Source organism: Ceratocystis lukuohia (assembly GCF_044167205.1).
Source record: "Ceratocystis lukuohia strain C4212 chromosome Unknown Supercontig2_pilon, whole genome shotgun sequence".
Classification (NCBI taxonomy): domain Eukaryota; kingdom Fungi; phylum Ascomycota; class Sordariomycetes; order Microascales; family Ceratocystidaceae; genus Ceratocystis; species Ceratocystis lukuohia.
Window position 1 is genome coordinate 3,009,578 of NW_027263521.1, and position 19,613 is coordinate 3,029,190.

A 19,613-nucleotide genomic window follows, 5' to 3' on the forward strand; every position below is an offset into this window, starting at 1 on the left:
ATCAAGTAAACATGTCATGTAGACAATAACGGCCTTGACGTGAGCTTTCTTGTAAGTGACCATGACGTCATATTATAGGGTTAGGGTTCTTTACATGTGAGTGTTACATGGCGATCTGAACATGAAAACGATTAACATCAACAGACATTACAATAAATATGCGAACTATTTCATCCGTGTGTACCTCCCCCCACCCAAATAGCATTTACCATGCGGATTCCATCCCAACGCTTCTGAAACAAAAAAAACAGGCAAAGAAAAAAGAAAACAAAAAGATAAATGCCAAACAAACATAGAGACAAGAGGAAAAAGAAAAACCACCAGCAAGTTTCGCAACAAGACAATATGCCATTCACGTCGCGGTGCAGTAAAACGAACCAAACATAGAGATATCAGCAAAACAAAAAAAAAACATAAGCATCCAAAACAAAACTCAACAGCGGAAAACGAGAAAAAGAGCAAGAGCAAAGCTTAACGCTAGAATCAAAAGAAACAAAGGCTCGTATAGGAGCACTAGGAGAAAAGAAGCAACAAAGAAAAGCAAAACAAAACCTCGGACTCGGTAGCCGAAAAAAAATGAAGAAATAATGAAAAAAAGAAACACAAGAAAAAGTAGGCGTTAGAAAGAGAAGGAAAAGAGGAATAATAAAAGCGGTCGGCCCAAGTTGCTAGATCCTCTTGACTTTAGGACGGCTGAGCCAATGGTCCCGGCAACTCAACCTGCGGCTTCCACTCCAGGGTATTCTTTTTTGCAAACGCAGTCATAACCTCAAGAGCTCGACGCACTGCATCCTCAACTGTAGACCAGGGGCCCATCATGCCATCAGGTAGGCTGGCATTTCGCGCTGCTTTGCATGCCTGGGTCCATGAGTCGTTACGGCGAACAAGATGCTTGCTCACCTCACCGAAGGGCGTGGCAGGGTTGCTGACAAAGGCGTTGATGAGCTCCTCATAAATTATGGCTTGTAGCTGTAGCACAAGAGGTAAAATTGTGCGATACGACTGAGTCCATGAGGCGAGCTCGCTAACGAGCGGAAGTACGGAACGCCAGTTGCCCGGATCAAGTAGCTTGCGCTCGCGCGTGCGCTGGTCGCCAATTGTCTTGAAGCTAATCATGTAGGCCAGAATTGACTCAATGCCGATTAACGAGGAACCCATGACCTGGGGCGAGCTGGTGTGCTCACGCGGGTTCTCGCCTGCGGGGAAGTTACGTAAAACAGCGTCGCGCTGGTGCTTGAGATTGCGGCCAAGGTCCATGTATATATCGATGCGGTGGCGGACGGGTGCGGGGATTGCGTTCTTAGTTGGCACGCGATCTGAGGCTATGCCTGTAGGCGCTGGAGAATTTGCAGACGTGTCACCAGGTGTGTTGCCGACAACAGACGAGTTGGATGCCACACGGGACATGGCGGCGCTATGCTTGGATGGCGTGGCAGGGACATTTAACCTAACAGAGGAGTCAATGGGACGTGGCTTTTTAGACGCTACCTGCTCTGTTGGCGGGTCAACAAAAGTGGCAGGCCGTTTCTTGCCAGTAGAAGAAACAATAGAAGAGGGGTATGCATCCTGCGACGCGGGCTTTTTAGACGGAGGATTCAGTATTGCTGCAAACCTCTTGAGCAACGAGCGGGGGACCTTGAGATTGACTAATAGAGACTGTGGTACAGGCGGGGGTGGAGGCATTTTGAGACCGTAGCAGTTTTCAAGAGCCTCTTCAATGGGAGAAGGTAGGGTAGGTGAGAGCAAGGGTGGAAGGGCAATCTTCAATGATTTTGGTATGTCAATCTTCTTGGGTCTAGTTGGGGGTTCCTCGTCAGCATACTGGACTTGTGGCTTCTTCTTTTTCGTCGTAGTGTCATCGTTCTCAAACAATCGAAGAGGCGAGAGCAGCGGAGGGATAGAAGGTGCTGATGTCGCGTTGCTCTTTGCTGGTGTTTGCTTCACGTTGCCGCTAGAGGCTGAGCGATTCCCAGTTACAGAGCTAGCGCGGGATCTACCAGCAGGAGACATGTTTCGGGTAGTGCTAGTGACCGATTTTACCATATCGCGGCCATTGATGGGAGCAGATCCAGAAGGTTTAGAATCGCGAGGAGGTAGAAGAGGAGATTTAGTACGGTCCCTGTCGCGATCTCTAGCCCGATCCCGCTCTCTTTCTCTCTCCCTCTCAGTTCGTTCCCGTTCGCGCTCGATTCGTTCAAGTGTTCGGTCGCGGTCAGGATCGCGGTCACGATCACCCCGGTCTCGGTCTCGGTCTCGATCTCTTTCTCTTTCTCGATCTCTGTCTCGATCTCTGTCCCGATCTCTGTCCCGATCTCTGTCTCGATCTCTGTCTCTATCTCTATCCCTTTCTCTGTCTCTGTCTCTGTCTCTGTCTCGATCGCGATCTCGATCCCGTTCTTTATTAGACATGGGATCTTTCCGACGGCCCGAGTCATCTTTGGAGTTTGGACCGAGGCGGGCCCCGTTAGATTCAAGCTTGGATCTCTTGGCGCGTGAGGAGTCATCATCATTAGGATATCGCCTTCGGGAATCATCAAGAGGTGTAGTGCCGCCGAGTCGGGCGGGCGGCGGAGGCTTTGGAGGGAGCTTGGGTGTATTTGATGCGCTGTTCAATGTAATAGTAGAATTGCGAGCAGATGTGGTCGCAGCGGTGGCGTTGGGTAGACGATCGTCATCTTTAGGTCGAGATGACAAAGGTCTAGAGTTGATGTTACGTTTCGCGGGAGCGCGGTCTCTAGGGTCACGGTCTCTATCCCTGTCACGGTCACGGTCTCGATCTCGGTCTCGGTCTCGATCGCGGACATCTCTATCACGGTCGCGGTCGCGGTCTCTATCACGGTCTCTGGGTGGAAGGGGACGCGCGTCGGAGCGAGAGTCTATTATACGAGGCGGCATTTCTTTGGTTTTAACGGCAGCTGGAGTGGCAGTAGGAGTATGAGAGGCAGTAGACTTCGAGGAAGCAAAAACCTTGTCTTTGGTGTGAATAGCAGGTGTGGTAGGACCAGAAGTCGGGGTAGTCGTCTTCTTCTTGTTGTAGTCGCTCAGTGAAATCTTGTTGGAAGACTTCTTTTTGGCGAGAAGAGATGCAGATGTTACGGGTGCAGGAGGCTCTTCGCGCATGTCATAATAGGATCGGGTCATCAACAATCCGCGGTCTGCTTCTCCAGACACAAATGTCATGTGTTGCAAGGGGGCAAAATGCTCTTCTTCGGGCTCGGGGCAGTCGGTAGGAATGCGAAAGCGGCGGTCGGGACTCGGCGACAGGCTGTGGGGCAGTTCGGGGAGGTATGTTTGGGTTAATCGTTGGACCGTTTTGGCCGCAGCCTCCATCTTCCAGCAGCGCCGGTAGAAGAGGGAGGGGAGGTGGAAGCACCCGCAACGGCAATAGTAGTAGTGGCAGTAACAGCAAGAGCACCAGCAGCAACACCGATAGGAGAAGCCTTATAAATGCATAGAGCAATTGGAAACACCGAAGAGTAAAAAAGAAAAAGCCAACTTTAACGTTGTATGCTATGCGCCGACTGAGCAAGGCGACCAATCAAGAGCGGAAGAGAAGCGAATAAAGGAGCGCGAAGATGACACGATGGGAACGGGGAGCAAGGCTGAAGAACTACAGCGATTGGGTTTGGCGGGAAAGCTAAAAACGGTGCTTTTAGGCTGACTAGTTGGTTTTGAGGGAAGAGAGCTTATTCGTTTGGCGCGACTCAATTTCGTGTGCGTGCATTTGCGTTGTGTTGCGTGTTGTTGAGTTTGGAGTGGATATGAAGAAGAACGTGGTCGTGGCTTGGCCAGAAGCCAATCCAATCAAGAAAAAAAGTAATTAAATAAGGAATTAAAAGAATCCGTGTTTGGATTGGCTGAAGCCCAAAAAAAACAAAAGGTTGCAAGGGGCAGGCAGCTGTGAATCTGGATAGCGTTTGTAATAAGGCTTTTTTTGTCTGCTCAAAGGGAAGAATGGTAAGAAAGAAATGAAAAAAAAAAACAAAGATTTGATGAGAAGGAAAATTGAAGGGGGCAAGAGAAGAAGATGCGCGTTGTGTGACGAGCAACACCAAAACGAAGGGGGAAGCCAAAGTGACGAGGAAAATTGAATAACCCCCCCGAATTGCTCACATAGTTGAAAAAAGAAATAATAAAAATAAAAATAAAAGATTGAAAGCCAATCACAGCAGCATCGAGTCGCGGCTAAACCCAAGTGGAAGCAGTTGCCTTTGTAGGTAACAAAGCTATTTATTAAGTTCCGTCTTGGTATTCTTAGCTAAAAACTGAAAGCTGGCCAAATAGGTAGGCAGAGCAGATAGCTCCCTGTTTTGCTGATTCTTCTTCTGCTTCTCCAAAGCTTAAAACATGTTCAAACTCGAATTTGGCGGCCTTGCTGTGCTCTCGCTCTTGTTTTGGCTTTGGCTTTGGCCTGGGCTTGGGCAGGAACTTGGTACTAGCTCCCTTTCCTCAGTAAAAAGGGTTAGGTAAATCAAAGTGGGGATTTCGACAACAAAACACCTGCAAACCCTAACATGGCGTCGATAGGCTTGACCAAATACAAAGACAACGATAAACGACAAACGAAAAACGACAAGCATCTCTCTGTGATGTAAATGTGTTTTAGCACGCACGTAATACCCTTATCCCTCCCCTCCATTGCATCCTGCCTATTGTTGCGGTCCGGCCTAACCCAGCCCAGTCCAGCCTAAGCCTAAGTCCAAGTCCAAAAAAAGCTCGTCTCCCCCTCCCTAGCCAGCGCTCAAAGTACCAGCTACCTTGTTTTAGCAGGAGCAATAGGGCTGAATGCAGGGCTGGTAAAGCCTGAACCTCGAGGAACTCGAAGCCGAAGAAAATCGGCGACGGCCCGGTGTACAATGCTAAACACCAAGGCAGGAACTATGCATTCTAAAGGGGACGTATATACAATCCGAAAGGCACACACACTGCTCTACGCCCTTGAAGTCAAAACCTGTAACTTGGAACACAACTAGAACAAGATTACCCCTCGCCAACAGTCACGTGATGCAACACGTGATATTTGATTCTCTTAGCTTTTGAGGCCTTGGATGCGAATTTCTTCCATTGATAAAAATAATAAATGAAGAAGCCCGTCAGATCTCCTACCCACCCATGTATTGACAGCATATAGACAGCAAATGGGTAGGCGCAGGAATATGAACAAAGACACCCCTAGTTGACAATTCCCTCCTCTTGTCCTGGTTTATAGTTGATTTGAACCCTAGATGGCTAGGCGACCAGGCGGGAGTTCGGCTTGTAAATTGCGATATATCTTCACACACCAACAAGAATAACAAGTAGCGTCCATTGGACAAAGAGTAAAAGAAGACAAACTAGATACCTCAAAAAGCAAGACAAAAACAAAGTCCCCTCCAAAAACTCAAGAACTTTTGTGGGATTTCCCACGTTGGGTCGACATATGTATACAATCGACTGGACGCAAAGGCGAGGCGACGCAGCATAAAGCAAAACAAATAGCAAAAAATACAGGCTATTCAGCCTCCATCATCATTCATCCTCTCTGGCTTCTTCATTGTGGAATCCCCCCCATCACAACTGCCGACCCATCCAAATGGCGTTTTTTGCTCGCCACACCGTTCACGACTGCCCTCAGGCTACCTTGATCCATGGCTAATACTTCCTGAAGCTTGTTATTCGTCTCATCAATACGCGAGCGCAGATCGTCAAGCATCGTGCGTGTCGATGATGGGTGCCATAGCTCTAGGTGTTCTACGATCGATTCGTAGATATCGCTGGCCCTGAGGTTTTGGTATTGTGCTTGGATTGTCTCAAATGCGTGGATCAGGCCTTGCAAATTCGATTCGAATGTGGTCATCTTGGCTTGTGTTTCTGTAAGCGATTCTAGTACAAATTCGATTTTGCTCATGTCGACGTTGGGTACAGGCCCAACTGCCGCCGCAGTCGGGTTAGCACCATAACTGCCAGCGTCGTTGGTCTTGCCCACTTGGCTTTCACTCTGACTCACAGTCTTGGAATCACCCGAAGCGGCAGTTCTATTTAGTGTTTGTTTCTTGTCGCTGGCATTGCCATCATTCTCTGCTCCCCCGGACTTGCTCATCCGGCTAATGCTATCGCAAATATCCCGCTGAACGGCGGCTTTATGCTCAGATAGCTTGTCCTCAATGATGGTGGGGATTTCCCCTCGCAAATCATCTAACTGGCTGCCCCATGAGTTGACCACAAAGCTTTGTGTCTCTTCCAGGTTCTTCATCTTTTTCATGACTGATTTGAGGGTTTTTCGATCCAAACTTGCATCAATATCGCCCTTCAAGTTGGCTGGACTCATGGGAAGCTGGGCAGAGTCAATAGATTGCTTCTCATAGACCTCCGAGAGCCTCTCAGTTGTCTTGGCCACAGATTCCGAGAGAATCCTTTGCTTTTCTTGAATTTCAGTTAATCGGGTTTCACAATTTTCCAAACTACCAGCAAGGGTATTTTGGATATTTTCTACCTCCTTCATAATTGATTCCTTGGTTGCATCAAGCTGTGTGTGTGCTTTAGTTGCCATTGACGAAGCATCGGAAGCCTTGGACTCGAGGCTAGCCAAAGAATCTATTGTGAACTTTTGATCAAGTTTAAGTTCGTTGTTGACACTCTCTAGCTGCGTCATGTTTGAAAGGCAATGCGTGAGTTTGAGTTGAACTTCTTGCAATTCTTTCGTAACAGCCGCGGTGTTTTCGTCCGACACTGTTTGGTACGAAGAAACGAGCTTTTGGCACATGCGAGTGTCGTCTTGCAGCTGCCGAAGGCTTGCCTCGTCAATCGAGCCACTAAAAATATTCTCTCGTTTGTAATTTGTAGCCTCGACCGAGCGAATATCTGTTTCAACTTTCTTCAATGCCATTTCCAGCTTCGACATTTTGCTCTGGAAGCTGTGTTGAGTCACATATTGCCGGGAAACGTTTTTCTGAAGGCCTTCATAGCTAGCGTCCATAAGCTTTCTGTTCTTTGCCTCAATCTGTCCGACAATAGAGCTGGTATTGCTTCTCTCGGCCTTGATGGCATCTTGGATTTGACGCGACACATTCATAGAGGATTTGAGGTTTTCACTAGGTGTCGGGACAGACTGGCGAGACTCTTCCATTCGTATGATGCGTTCCTCGAGTTTTTTTGTTTGATTTTGGTGTTCGCGTTCACGTTCCTCATAGCTTCGAAGGAGCGATTCTTGTCTATCTAGGACCGTTTTTTGATCTTGAAATTTTCTTTCAAACTTCTCCTCTAGCAAGGCAAGGGAGGGATTGGGTGCGGAAAGCGGGCTGGGAGCGAAAGGCGACGTGGTGGAAGGCATGTATTCGTGACATAGTTGTTGAAAAAGGGGAAACACATCCTCCAGTGCAGAGCCGCAGCTTTGTATGTTGGCTTCTGCGTCTGAGAGCTGCTTTTGTAGCACGGAAATCCGGTGTCGGGGCAAGTCAGCCTGAGCGCGCACTTCTGGATATCGCGATATATGCTTCTCTAACGTTTGGGTTGTCTTTTCAACTTGACGTTGAAGTTGATCGCGAGAAATATGACTGTGAATGAGGTTGACAAACGGTTCTATGAGCGCATTCCAACTGTGTCTGGTTTCAGATATTATGCTTGGGAAAGTGGTTTTCTTGTCATTGCTTTCAGGTTCTTTTCCACTGGCGGGTTGGAAATCTTCGCACAGAGATTTTGCAGGCTGGGAGCCCATGATTTTAGGGTCGAATGCATCAGAAGCCCTCCTCTCAATCGGAGATTGGACAAAGGACAACCTGGTAGGGTCAGTTGAGGTGGATGACTTCGCGATATTTTTAGGACGGGCCATGGGAGATTTCGGGGAATCTAGAGATTTTTTCAAAGGTTGATTGTTGGATTGATGCGCTGAAGTTGGGCCTGAAGCCGACGAAGCTATTTTCGAGTTTGTGTGGGAGTTGGATTTTATGCCTTGAACCGTAGGTCCTGTTCGGACAGCATTTGTAGAAATATATGGTCTTTTGTCTCCATTACGTGGAGAAGAAGGTATTGAGGAAGCAGGGCTGCACTTTGTTGGGTTTTCAAGTGCGCTAGCCTCCAAATCACCAGGTTGTTGCTGCTCCTGCTGCTCTAAGGACGACGACTTTGGGCCTTGAGAATGTGTTGGTGGCTCAAGCAGGTCAATAGATGGCGATACAATTGATGACTGTCTGGAGAGGGCTACAGATAAACAGTTAGATATGCGCAGGAAATTTTATGAAAAAAAAAAGGAAATGAGTGTATTGGAAAAGGCAAAAGAAAGAAAATGCGAATAGGAGTATATCGGTAGAAAATAAAAAATATAGCATCGCATTTCAATCTTGCAAGGTAGAGGGATTGTGATTTTTTAGTGCACATCTGGCGCTATGTTTTACTGCCATATGACGAAAGGAGAGGGTTGATTTGTCTGATCACTGCTGAAATTATGATAAGAGCCCCTGAAGAATGGGATAAAGGGACCTGGCAAGCAAGCATATCTTCTAGATTACAAGCCTGGCCACATAATGTCATCACACAATCAGCAGCCATTAAACTTACATTTGCGTGAGCCATCCACATACGCATCCCGTTGGGTTGGGGAATCACTGCCACGGTTATTGGACGCGATATTTCGAATAGAGCTGCCAACTCTGGGTCTTTTCGCCTCTCGAGGCGATGGAGACCGCGATGGCACACGAACCAAATCACGGCGGGGTTCTTTTTGGTGGAATTCACTGCGTTTAGATGGGCGTGTATCTCTCCGCTCAGAGGGGTCGTAGGAGCTCCGACGATGGGAAATTTCCATCGAGTCTCTTCTTTTGCCATGGTGGCGATTTGTATCTTGACCTCTCATGCTGGTATGATCGTCCTCGTGGGGATGGGAGGCTGAATAGCCACCACTACTGCCATTATCATAGTTTCGGCTCCCATCCCGTGCGCCGGAAGTATTGTGGGTATCGTTGAATTTGGACCAGCGGGCCATTGTAGAACAAATGACGCTGAAACAAAGCGCGTACTTGGCTGATCGGTTGGTGTTCTACCCTCTGTATTCAGGATAAGAAGATTTCAAATGGCCATGAAAAGATTTGGTGACAATACTTCTTTTTCGCTTGAAATACCTTGAAGAGGGCCTCCTGCTGTTTGGATAAGAGCAAGCAAACGCATAGGTAGATGCACAGATTTGATTTGTCGCCTTCACGTACCCGCCTTGTTTGATTTTTAGCAGTTTCTTCCCTTTTTTTTGCTTTTAGTATTGTGCTGTTTGTGGTTTTGAGGAAGGAGGGGTTTGAATTTTTATGTAGTTGCGTTTCTCGCAGGGCTTTTGAAAATATGAGCGATAGGCTTAGAGGGCAGACGGCCTGGGTATTGGCACCTGATGAAGAAACTAACAATAAAATGACTGATAAAACAGGACACTTCTAAAAAAAAAGGTATAACTATGTAGATAAGTGTATTATCATGTTGTTGTGTTAGTTTTTGACTTGCGGAAAAGTTAGCTCAGGTTAGGCCGGCGGAGCCTGGTCGTTTATGACGGATTAGATTTTATCATAAAACCCCTATTATGGCTTTAGGTAGAAGCTGCTAGTGCCTACGGGGATGCAACAAGAAAAAGTGGCTCTTTTTGCTTTGATATCGTCAAGGTTAGACTATTTTCTTTGAGTTATCAGCTAGTATTTCTTGCACTAGAATTTAGATGATCGTACACAAACACGGTAGTATGTTTAGTTTTGTTTCTGAGCTGAAAGAGACTTTAGGATATTTTAAATTTTTTAATACCTAACAAGAAGCAACTTGTCAATCCAAATGGAAGACGCACGGGATAAAACATTTGTTTTAGTGGCGCTTGGACTGATTTGGCGTATTTAGGAGGATGACTGTGGCGTTGGAGAAAATCATGTGGCGTACAGTGTGGCGCAAGCTTCAGGCATCTTTATCGCATCATCTCTTAGAGAAATAAAGCCCCAGTCACAAGACTCGTAACATCCCTATTTACTCAGTTCGGCTCTGCCTGCAACTAAACGCTGCATAATGTCTTCAAGGTACACGGCGGCTAAAGCTACAGCAAAGGGCGATATCTATGCGCGCACCCACCACAGCGAAGGCGCCGGCTCTGACGAGAGCAAAAAGGGCATCCGCTTTGATGTGAGGAACCCGTCGGCATTGGCACCAAATGCCACCGAAGAAGAGGACGAAGAAGACGCCTTCCTTAAAGCTGATGTGATCCGTGGCGCAGCTTCGACTAAGCGCGGCGCCGTCAATATTGATGGCTACGACAGCGACTCTGACAACGAGACTTTCAATGCGAAGGCGCAGCAGCGCACAACAGGCGATGTCGACATCAATGAGCGCTTCGATAATTACTCTGCCCAGCCAGGCGCAGGCAATAGCGCCAAGAAGCGTAAAACTGGCGACGATGACGACGATGACGACTTTGATATGTTTGGTGGGGGCGACGATGAAGAAGCAGACAATGACGAGGCGCAAGGCAAAGAAAACGCCGACTTCCATGCCGATGGCAAAAAGAAGAAGGGTGTGCGTTTTGTTGATGCGTCGGAAATAGTGCAAGGCGAAGATGGCAAGAGTCGAGGTGGTGGCCACATCCATCTTAATGACGAAAGTAGCGATGATGACGAAGACGAAAAGGCACTTGCAGCCGCCGAAGAAGACCTCGATCCTGAGATTGGCGCTGGCGGCTCAAAGCGCAATGCGCCCAAACTTGAAGCCTTTAATCTCAAGCAAGAGCAGGAAGAGGGCCGCTTTGACGAGGCGGGAAATTACGTGCGCCAAGCTGCTGAAGCTGGCGCCGAGCACGACAAATGGCTGGATGGGCTGAGCAAGAAGGACATGAAAAAGGCCGCCGAGGCCCATGAGCGCCGTGAAGCCGAGGCCGCAAGGCTACGTCGCAAAGAGGATGAGATACTCACCGAGGAACTACTGGCGACGCTTATCCGGCATCTAGAGAGAACTGAAACCCCGTTGGAAGCACTGGCGCGATTGGGCAAACATACGGGCAAGACAAAAGCGAAAGCGAAAAAGATACCGGCGTGGAGGCTCAAGAAGATGCGTGAAAAAGATAGCGCAGCTGAGGCACCAGAGTCCGGAACAACAGAGGACAAGACTGTTGATAGCGGAGAGGCACAAGCCAAGGCAGCCATCGACGCCATTACCAACGCAGCTGACAAGCTTCTCTCACGTGATCACGAGGAAATCTACGACGAGGAGCGTGAGCTGCTGGTGCGCCAGTGGCAGCGCGAGACAGGCCATGAATGGGTAGAGCCCGTTCCTTTAGCAGAGGCCCAGAAAAACGAGACTGATGATGCCGACACGACGGACAAAGCAGTACGCATGTGGCAGTATCGCTGGACGGATGGCCGTGATGGAGGGGCAGCGCAAGGTCCATTCGACGGGCAAACAATGAAGGCGTGGCAGGACGCGGGCTACTTTGGCGAGGGTGTTGAGTTCAAACCAACGGAGAGCGACGGTGAATGGACTCGGTTGGGTGACTTCATATGAGAGCGAGATACAACTATAATTGGGCAAGGGGTACATGGAATATTACGGCGTTAAAATAAAGGAGCTAAAAAGGCAATAAAGGCTATGGTTCATTCATGAATATATCTCCTGGTAGAAATATATCATGTGTATATGTGAGTGTGTATTGCATTATTTAGTACTTTTCCCGCCTGGGACCGTCCGAAACGCCATCCAACAATTGCAAAGAACCGCATGTGAAAGAAACAATAATGAGAAAAAAAAAACCATCAGAGCGCTTAGAAGAGGAATATGTAGCTAAATAGCATCTAGCCCAAAACTTGGGTCGCATCGTATCTAGCTGAGATCCATGGTCTCGCCGTGCCCGTTCGTCACGGTAAAGTCGACAGCGCCGTCATCACCGATCAGCCGTTTTTCTGACTCGGCTACAAACTTGGCACTGCGCACGGGATCGTAGAAGAGCTGGAAGCTACGTTTGACGTCATCAACATCGACTGCCTTAGCACGGCGCTTGGTGGCTACCAGTTGAGACGTGGTGATCAAGTTGCTGGCATACCGCAGACCAGCCTCCTGGCCAATTTTGGTTAGTAGGGCCAAGGCATCCGGCGAGACATCGACCTCCTCCTCAGTGGCGCGGATAGATAGAATCTCCTTAATCTCGTCGCCGCTGTAGGCATGCGTATGAATGATGGCAACACGGTCGAGGAAGTCGAGCGGAAGGCCGTGCGGGCTGCGGTAATCGGTGCCACGAATACGCGAGTTGCCGCGGTTACTGGCCATGATGACGACAGGAGCAAGGTCACCCTCAAGAGCACGGTTGATATAGGAGAAACACTCGATGTCTAGCATGTGGACCTCATCAATGAAGAGAACGCCAGGAACAATCTCGGCTTTGCCTTCCTCCTTCCATTCGCCAACCTTGGTGTTGATCTGGTCGCGGATTTCGCTGCGGATCTCACCCGTGTCACCTGAGAAGAGCGACAGAAAGCCCTGCGTGCGCGAATTAATGCAATCAATGTCGTGAAGACTAACAGTGTGAATGACCTCCTTGCGTCTTTGCAGCTCGCCGTCGGGAGTCTGAAGGAATTTAGTGTCAGCGCCCATGGCATCATAATCACGTGAACGGGCAAATGAGCGACCGAGCTTAGTGATTTTGCCCGAGGACTTGTCGATGGAAATAATGTCACCAGCAACCACACGCTCCTTGGTCATGGCATCAATCATCTTGGAGCCCATGTCGTAGACGGCTTCCATGTCAGTTGTCTTGATAGTCAGCTTGCCCTGTTTGGCTGTGCCTGTCACGGAGCGATCGATTTGAATCTCGACAACCTCGCCTTCCATGATCTCATTTTCCTCCTTAATGCGCACACCAATGGACTTGCGGAAGGCTTGGGTAAGGGCTTCAGTCTTGGACATTTCTAACGAGAAGATTTCTGAGGCTGCGAGGGAAGTGAAGGGGACGTCAACACCGAGCGATTGGGCCAGACCCATGGCAATGGCGGTTTTTCCGGTGCTGTGGGAAGAAGCAGACGTCAGTACTGAAGATAGGAAGACATAGTGTGTATGACGAGGAGTGAAGTGGAAGAAGATATATACCTGGGAGGCCCGGCGATTAGACAGGCGCGGCCGGCAATTTTACCTTCCTGGATCATCTTTAGAACCACTGCGGCAGCCTTGCGCGCCTTTTCCTGGCCAACTAGACCCTGAGATTGCTTCTTGGGTTCGAGAGTGGTAGAATCAACACCAAGTCCGCGAATATGAGAATGCGCGGCAATGAGATTTAGACCACGAAGGTCTTTGGTCTCACCGACGGTGACAACGGGCTAAAGCTGAGTGTTAGCAGACAGATAATAATGAGACGGTGGACGCAGCCTTACAGCCGACATTATGACGATGTGACTAAATAAAATTTATAGACGCGCCAAAAATTGAACAATCGTGGAAAAGCGTAAAAAGCAAAATGTGTGGTTGAAAATTTCCAGAGATGAGGTGGGCAAAGAGGCTGTTGGTGTTGTTCTTTCGTAGCTAAAATTGCGCGAGGCTGAAGACCCAAGGCTGGGCCATTTGCTTGCTCAGCAACATCTCGACGCGTTAAGTGTGGCGTTTAGACTTTTGGTGTGGCACCCACGTGTGGCTGGAGCTTTTTAGGGCCCCACTTAACCGTTGAAGGCAGAATGGCAAACGTCATAAGGCGAAGAGAAAGCTCCAGAAGCTTGAACGCCTTAATATAATTCGGTAGTTTTGTTGGTATAAACGCATAGCAAAAAGCTTCAAGGCGACTAAACTTCCTGAAGAATCCGATTTTCTTTATTAGCACAAATAATAAATATTGTTGTTGTTTCAAGATGGTTAGTCTGTCTAAAAAGTTGACGGTTTCCCCACACTCCTCTGCCCTGTCTTTGTGCTAACCTAACTACTCCATTCCATAGTACGGTGCTCCCTATGCTTCTAGGCCTGCTGCCCGGCGGTTTGATGAATACTATCGGTGCTATCCCATGGCGATGGCCCCCGGCCCCGAACGCCCCTCACTCAACTACGGCTCGAAGATCTTCCTCCCGCCTTCGGCCCTCGACAAAGTATCCCGACTGCATGTACAATGGCCTCTCCAGATGGAACTTGTCAATGGCCAGCATGGAACTCACACACATGCTGGTGTGCTAGAGTTTGTTGCTGAAGAAGGCCGTGCTTATATACCTCAGTGGATGATGACAACACTTTGCTTGGACGTTGGAGACATGGTGCAGATCAAGACGACATCACTCTCGCTGGCTCGGTTGGTCAAGCTGGAACCGCAAAGTGTCAATTTTCTTGATATCAGCGATCCGCGTGCTGTACTGGAAAAAGCGTTTCGCAATTTTGCCACTTTGACGGAGGGTGACGTCTTCAACTTTGAATACAACGATGAGGAGTATTACATGAAGGTGCTCGAGGTCAAGCCCCAAACTGAAAAGATGGGTGTCAGCATGATTGAGACTGATGTTGAGGTTGATTTTGCTCCACCTGTTGGCTACGTTGAGCCTGAGTACAAGTCTACTACTGCTTCCAATGGCGCATCGTCTGCTGGCACTGCTAGGGGTGGGATTGTTCACGAACATGGGACCATGGCCAAAGACATTGGCTACGCTGCAATTGCGCCTTCAGCACTGGCCCAGATCGGCTCGACTTTCCAGGGTGAAGGTCACCGTCTTGTGGTTAAGAAGAACGCAGCTAGTGGTAATGGTTCCGGCACGGCGGTACCCACACCCACAGCTGTTCCGGGCACAACGGGGCCCATGAATGGAGCCAAACCGTTGCGTTTGGCACCGAATAAGCTTTTCTTTGGATACGAGATCAAGCCTGTGCGTACAAAGGAGGACAAGGAACGGGATATAAACAAGCCCAAGTTTGAGGGCCAAGGACAGTCGTTGCGGCCAAAGAAGAAGTAGCGGAAGTAGAGGTAGTAGTGGGGAGAAGGTCCAAAGCACAACACGGTTTTGTTACCTTGCCTGAAGCTTGTTTTGCTTGCTTCCCTTGTTCTGACGTTATTTCTTCCTTTCATGTCTTATGGCCGCTGAAGCTTTGGCCTAACAGTGCTCGCTTCTTTGCCTTGGGCATTTCTTTTGTCTTTCTTTTTATTTTTTTATTTTTGGGAGAGGCTATCTGTTGTCTCTGGCGTTTGGTTTGATTTTGTGTGTGCGCAGATAAGCGCGAGTTCTCTTTTGTCAGCTAACCGGTAATAAATATGCTCATTAGATCTCATTTCGCCCATATTATTTAAGCAGTGATATTTGCGATGCTATCCCACACCACTTACACCAATCGACACGAATTTCCGCCGCACCAAAACGGGTTGGATGGCTTGTTTTATCATCGGAACAGCTTATAGTGTATGGGGTCTGATAGAACGAAGTTTCAAGTCTTTTAGGCGGGGAAAAAAAGGTATTGACAATATAATTCATTGTGGAGTTGAAAAATGAAGAACAAGGCCGTTTAGATATTAATGAAATATAAGGACAAATAAATAGTTCTATACCTTTTAAATGAGCCTAATCAAAGGCCCTCGGGTATAACATGTGCAAGAGCGGGAAAACCTAGCGGTATTTTGAATTTCATAACTCAAACCTAGACATTATGAGAAAGGGTTAGTAGGAGAGATAAACAGCGGTGGAACAAGCTTGAAACTTACGTTGACTCATACGGCTCTACGCCTGTTTCCGGGCCAGACGCTTCCTGCAAAGCTAGCACTGCTGCAGCAGCCGCATCGTCGTCTGATAGCCCACTATGTTGTGTTGGATCCTGACTGTCAATACCAACGCCTACACCTATGTCTACGCCAACATCGACGTCAACGCCAGAGACTACATCAACCACGTTGTCCTGCAAATGGCCAGACATCATGTCCCCTGTTGAGTCTATACTACCTAGCCCGTGGTTGTCGCTGTTTGCACTTATCCCAACATTTGCGTCCAAGTCAACACGTTGTCTTTTAGCCGGGGGTCCATTATTAGTGTCTTCGTCGCCTAGGGCATGTTGTAAGACTGCGGCATCTGTATCAAGGTGCGCATGAGAATGCGCCTGGCTCTGTATATCGGAGCTAGGTTCTGTTGCGGCGTGATTGATAGAGGAGGGATGGTCGTTGGAGTGCTGGTGCGTATTGGGAAGACTTTGGAGTGATGGAGACTCATCAACAGATACACCAACAGCCACCACCAGTGCCGGGTCAGTAGGTGGACTGGGTGCCATACTCACAGCGACATCAAGGGTGCCAATGTCATGGTCTGTAGCTGTAGTATCAATTCCTGCATCTGGAGCCTCAGGGTCTACGTCCACTGGCAGAGACTCTGTTATGTTGACAAGACTGGGGTCATGGATTTGGTAATGCTGGAAGAGGCTTTGCTGGTGTTCTTGTTGCTCTTGCTCTTCCTGTTGTTGTTGTTGTTGCTGCTGCTGAACGTGAGCAAGCATAGCGGCATGTTGCTGGTGAGCATGGTGGTGGTGCTGGGTGTGATGGAGCTGTGACATAGACTCGCTCATGGACTGGGGTAAAGATTGGGAGGCTACCATTGATTGGTCAACCATCGTGGGTTGTTGTTGTTGTTGTTGTTGTTGTTGTTGTTGTTGTTGTTGTTGTTGGTCATTAGTCTCGTGGTCTTGGACCTGCTGTTGATCCTGCGGTAATTGGCTTGTGGCAGCATGTTCCAAGTTGTCCGGGGCTTGGGATTCGGCCGAAGCTGATTTTTGGATTTTCCGCCGGCCGGGACCTGGGCGTCTCATTATGGGGTCATGCGTAGGATCCCGAGACCCAACGTCGATGGGTCTTGCAATGGCATCTTTCTTGGCTGACTTTCTGCGCATGCCTTGAAAATGTTGGCTGTATGGCGGTAGTTAGGACCAAGTCTTAGATTCTATGCTACTCTATACTCCGAGGCGCAAAGCTTCACTTACCGACAGCCTTCATTGGTGAAGCCATGGCCCTGGCCACGCATCAGCGCCCCTATCTGAGACCACTCTGCACCACTCACTACACCCACACTCTTCACCATGAGAATGGAGAGGAATAGATCACGGTCAGCACGGTCGGTCCAGGTTTTGTTCATTGTGGCGGCTACGGGAGAATCAAGGGAGCAACACAAGGCTAGGAGGAGATTTAATTTGTTTAAATTGAATCAGCAAGCGCTAGTTTGTGGCAGCAAGAATCTTGACAGCGACGACTTAGTGGTGTCTGTTGTGTTGTGTGTCTAATTGTTGTGCAGGCACAGAACGGCCTATTCAGCTTGACTGTTATCGATAGTTAGAAACGCTTAATCGGTATAAGTGAGCAGTGATTGAATGCGCTGAGCAAAGGGCCCTAGATGGGATTCGCTGTGGGATGGAATAAGGTGGGCTTTGTTTGATATGTGCGATATCACGATGGAACTTTGTTTTGGTGTGAAATGCAGGTAGAAATGAGAAGATTTTGGTAACGCGTGATAAGGTGTTTAACAAGTGGGGTAGCCGAGCTGGGGGTGGACGCTATCGCCGAGGGTATTTAGCCGACATTTTGCCATGTGCAGTGCAGTGCAGCTTCATAGATCTAGACCACCAAGCTGCCCATTATGATCACAATCAACCAACAGACATCTCCTTGATCTTCTAACTCTAGGAGAGCAACTGAACATAGGATTTTGCCCATTGGAAACAAGGCCTTTTGATAAAATGCGATGCGTTGCCTTGGCTCTAGGTCTCATGTAGGACGCTCTCTTTGGGCCACAAGATCTAATCCGCATCAAAACGTCCTTTAAATCAGTTGGATTAGATTAGGAGATTAGACTTTTCCTTGCCTGACTGGCTTTGTTGCCCCCGGTATTACGTCGAGTATAGTGCCTCAGTTCATTTGGAAGGATGTAGCCATGTTTATTTGTCCAGACCGCAGCGCGCCTTTTGAAAGAGCCATCGAAGTGTGTCAACTGCCGCGCTTTTCTACGACATGTTTTTGCTGCTCTGAGTGCTAAAAGTCAAATACGTTGACTGCATGGGACTCGGGGAAGATTTCTTTGCGCATTATAGGAGAAATTAGTGTTGTTGAAAGTTAGTTTCTCATAGCGTGGTGTTACGGCTTCTTTCTGCGTGTGTAACCCGACCAATTTTCTTGTAGATAGCTGTTGATGGCGTTCGGCATCTTTGGTCAGTGCCAGGTAGTACTTGGTATGGCACATGAATCAAACTCTTTAGTAGATTTTCGTATGTAGGAAATAAAAAAGGAAAGTTGAATTATTGGGTCCGCGACATGGTGGCTTGGACAGAGAAATATAAAGCAGTTACGCCCAGGCTCCAGTAGCCCCAAATTTTGTTGCTGCCTTAGTCTTAGGGAGTGCATCATGAAGTGACTCAATAGAGGAGAGAAAATTTCTTCTCTTTTGAAGAACGCAGAGTTTTCTCTTTTTTTTTCTTTTCTATGCGTGGCATCAGGGCCGACCCCCTTACTGCGCTAGTTTTCTGCCTTTTCTTTGTGATTTAGAATTTATAGTGCTTCTTGTCACCCACCATGGCGCATATTATATTATGCTCTTGAGTGGCGTTGCGGATGTAGGTAGGAGCCCAGTGGTACCAATAGATGGTACAACATGAATGCACTCATAGCGCTCTTGGGATGTAATAACGGAAAGTAAGTAGTTTTACCCTTTATATTTACCAATCTGGAATCCATTAAAGCAATAATGCAAATAACATATGACAGCTCTGTTGCTGCGACTTTAGTTCCCCTTCCTCTTCGACTGTATTCTACAACAGACTACCTTGACCAGCGAAGCTCTATTTCTCGACGACGTCAATACCCCCATCGACTCAGCACTATCATGACTTTTTCTAGCCAGGACCTTGAATATGTCAAGGCTTTCTTCTGTAACCTCAAGGAATCACCGTCTGTCAACTAGGAAAGTATGGCCGGTGACTTGGGCTGTTCTTCAGCGAAGGCTGTGCGTCGACGTTTTCAAGCCATCTGCAAAAAGCACGACTGGCGTAGAGAGAGCTGCCGTGGTCGTGCGCAAAGAAGGCCGGGAAGGCCTGGCGGGAAAGCCGTCTTTCATCCGGACGACTTCGTACATGAAGGCGGCATCGGTGGGCGGAGAGGTCGTGGAGTCCCATTTGCAAGATATCGCGAGCCGAGAATGCGAAATGGTAAGGGCAACGGCAAGGGCAAGGATACTGGCGCAGGTCATCCTACGGCTGGAAGTATTGATGTGAATGGTGGCTGCCTCGAGGGTGATTCTGATGAGAATACCAAAGAGAGCAGCCCGGTGAATGCGTTTTGCAGAATCAGCTTTGATGGTGGCGTGGTTCCATCAACAGCCATCAAGAACGAGAAGAAGCAGGAAGATCAAAACGCACTTTCACTGTGTGTGGAATGGAATCAATCTCTGCCCATTCAGGATGCCGATTTCAAACCATTCCGCACTAATGTTAGGTATGTGGAGAAGATCGAACATGGCTGCGTGAAATTGGAGATTCAGGATGATTGAAAGAAAGGCGATAGTCAATGATGTCTTGCTATAGCTATATGGCTCTACCGCACACGAGCTCGGGCAAACGTCATCTTTTGGCTAGGCACTGGTGTTCAATTTTGGTCTCCGCAGTCAGACCTACCCCCTTGAGGTATACACTTTGCCTAGCTGCACATATCTCTTGCCGTT

At 48.3% G+C, this 19,613-nt stretch overlaps 7 protein-coding genes across 7 annotated transcripts; 3 read left to right on the forward strand and 4 right to left on the reverse strand.

Moving 5' to 3' along the window:
- Nucleotides 1-684: 684 nt before the first annotated feature.
- On the reverse strand, nucleotides 685-3,330 carry HOO65_020749 (uncharacterized protein; the record flags this gene model as incomplete). The annotated part of the gene is made up of 1 exon (XM_071000148.1): nucleotides 685-3,330. The coding sequence occupies one exon, from the start codon at nucleotides 3,328-3,330 to the stop codon at nucleotides 685-687; it is 2,646 nt and encodes an 881-aa protein (XP_070861387.1).
- A 2,200-nt stretch (nucleotides 3,331-5,530) lies between these two features.
- HOO65_020750 (CAP-Gly domain-containing linker protein 1) lies at nucleotides 5,531-8,956 on the reverse strand (the record flags this gene model as incomplete). Its single annotated transcript, XM_071006357.1, has 2 exons — nucleotides 5,531-8,175; nucleotides 8,533-8,956. The coding sequence occupies 2 exons, from the start codon at nucleotides 8,954-8,956 to the stop codon at nucleotides 5,531-5,533; spliced, it is 3,069 nt and encodes a 1,022-aa protein (XP_070861388.1).
- A 1,046-nt stretch (nucleotides 8,957-10,002) lies between these two features.
- HOO65_020751 (GYF domain protein) lies at nucleotides 10,003-11,487 on the forward strand (the record flags this gene model as incomplete). The annotated part of the gene is made up of 1 exon (XM_071000149.1): nucleotides 10,003-11,487. One exon carries the CDS (start codon nucleotides 10,003-10,005, stop codon nucleotides 11,485-11,487), a length of 1,485 nt encoding a protein of 494 aa, XP_070861389.1.
- A 315-nt stretch (nucleotides 11,488-11,802) lies between these two features.
- Nucleotides 11,803-13,352, reverse strand: HOO65_020752 (RuvB-like helicase 2; the record flags this gene model as incomplete). The annotated part of the gene is made up of 3 exons (XM_071006722.1): nucleotides 11,803-13,004; nucleotides 13,106-13,289; nucleotides 13,344-13,352. 3 exons carry the CDS (start codon nucleotides 13,350-13,352, stop codon nucleotides 11,803-11,805), a joined length of 1,395 nt encoding a protein of 464 aa, XP_070861390.1.
- Nucleotides 13,353-13,811: 459 nt separating this feature from the next.
- On the forward strand, nucleotides 13,812-14,891 carry HOO65_020753 (Ubiquitin fusion degradation protein 1; the record flags this gene model as incomplete). The annotated part of the gene is made up of 2 exons (XM_071006899.1): nucleotides 13,812-13,814; nucleotides 13,896-14,891. The coding sequence occupies 2 exons, from the start codon at nucleotides 13,812-13,814 to the stop codon at nucleotides 14,889-14,891; spliced, it is 999 nt and encodes a 332-aa protein (XP_070861391.1).
- A 736-nt stretch (nucleotides 14,892-15,627) lies between these two features.
- On the reverse strand, nucleotides 15,628-17,042 carry HOO65_020754 (uncharacterized protein; the record flags this gene model as incomplete). The annotated part of the gene is made up of 2 exons (XM_071006765.1): nucleotides 15,628-16,816; nucleotides 16,891-17,042. The coding sequence occupies 2 exons, from the start codon at nucleotides 17,040-17,042 to the stop codon at nucleotides 15,628-15,630; spliced, it is 1,341 nt and encodes a 446-aa protein (XP_070861392.1).
- A 1,821-nt stretch (nucleotides 17,043-18,863) lies between these two features.
- HOO65_020755 (uncharacterized protein) lies at nucleotides 18,864-19,442 on the forward strand (the record flags this gene model as incomplete). The annotated part of the gene is made up of 1 exon (XM_071000150.1): nucleotides 18,864-19,442. The coding sequence occupies one exon, from the start codon at nucleotides 18,864-18,866 to the stop codon at nucleotides 19,440-19,442; it is 579 nt and encodes a 192-aa protein (XP_070861393.1).
- Nucleotides 19,443-19,613: the final 171 nt, after the last annotated feature.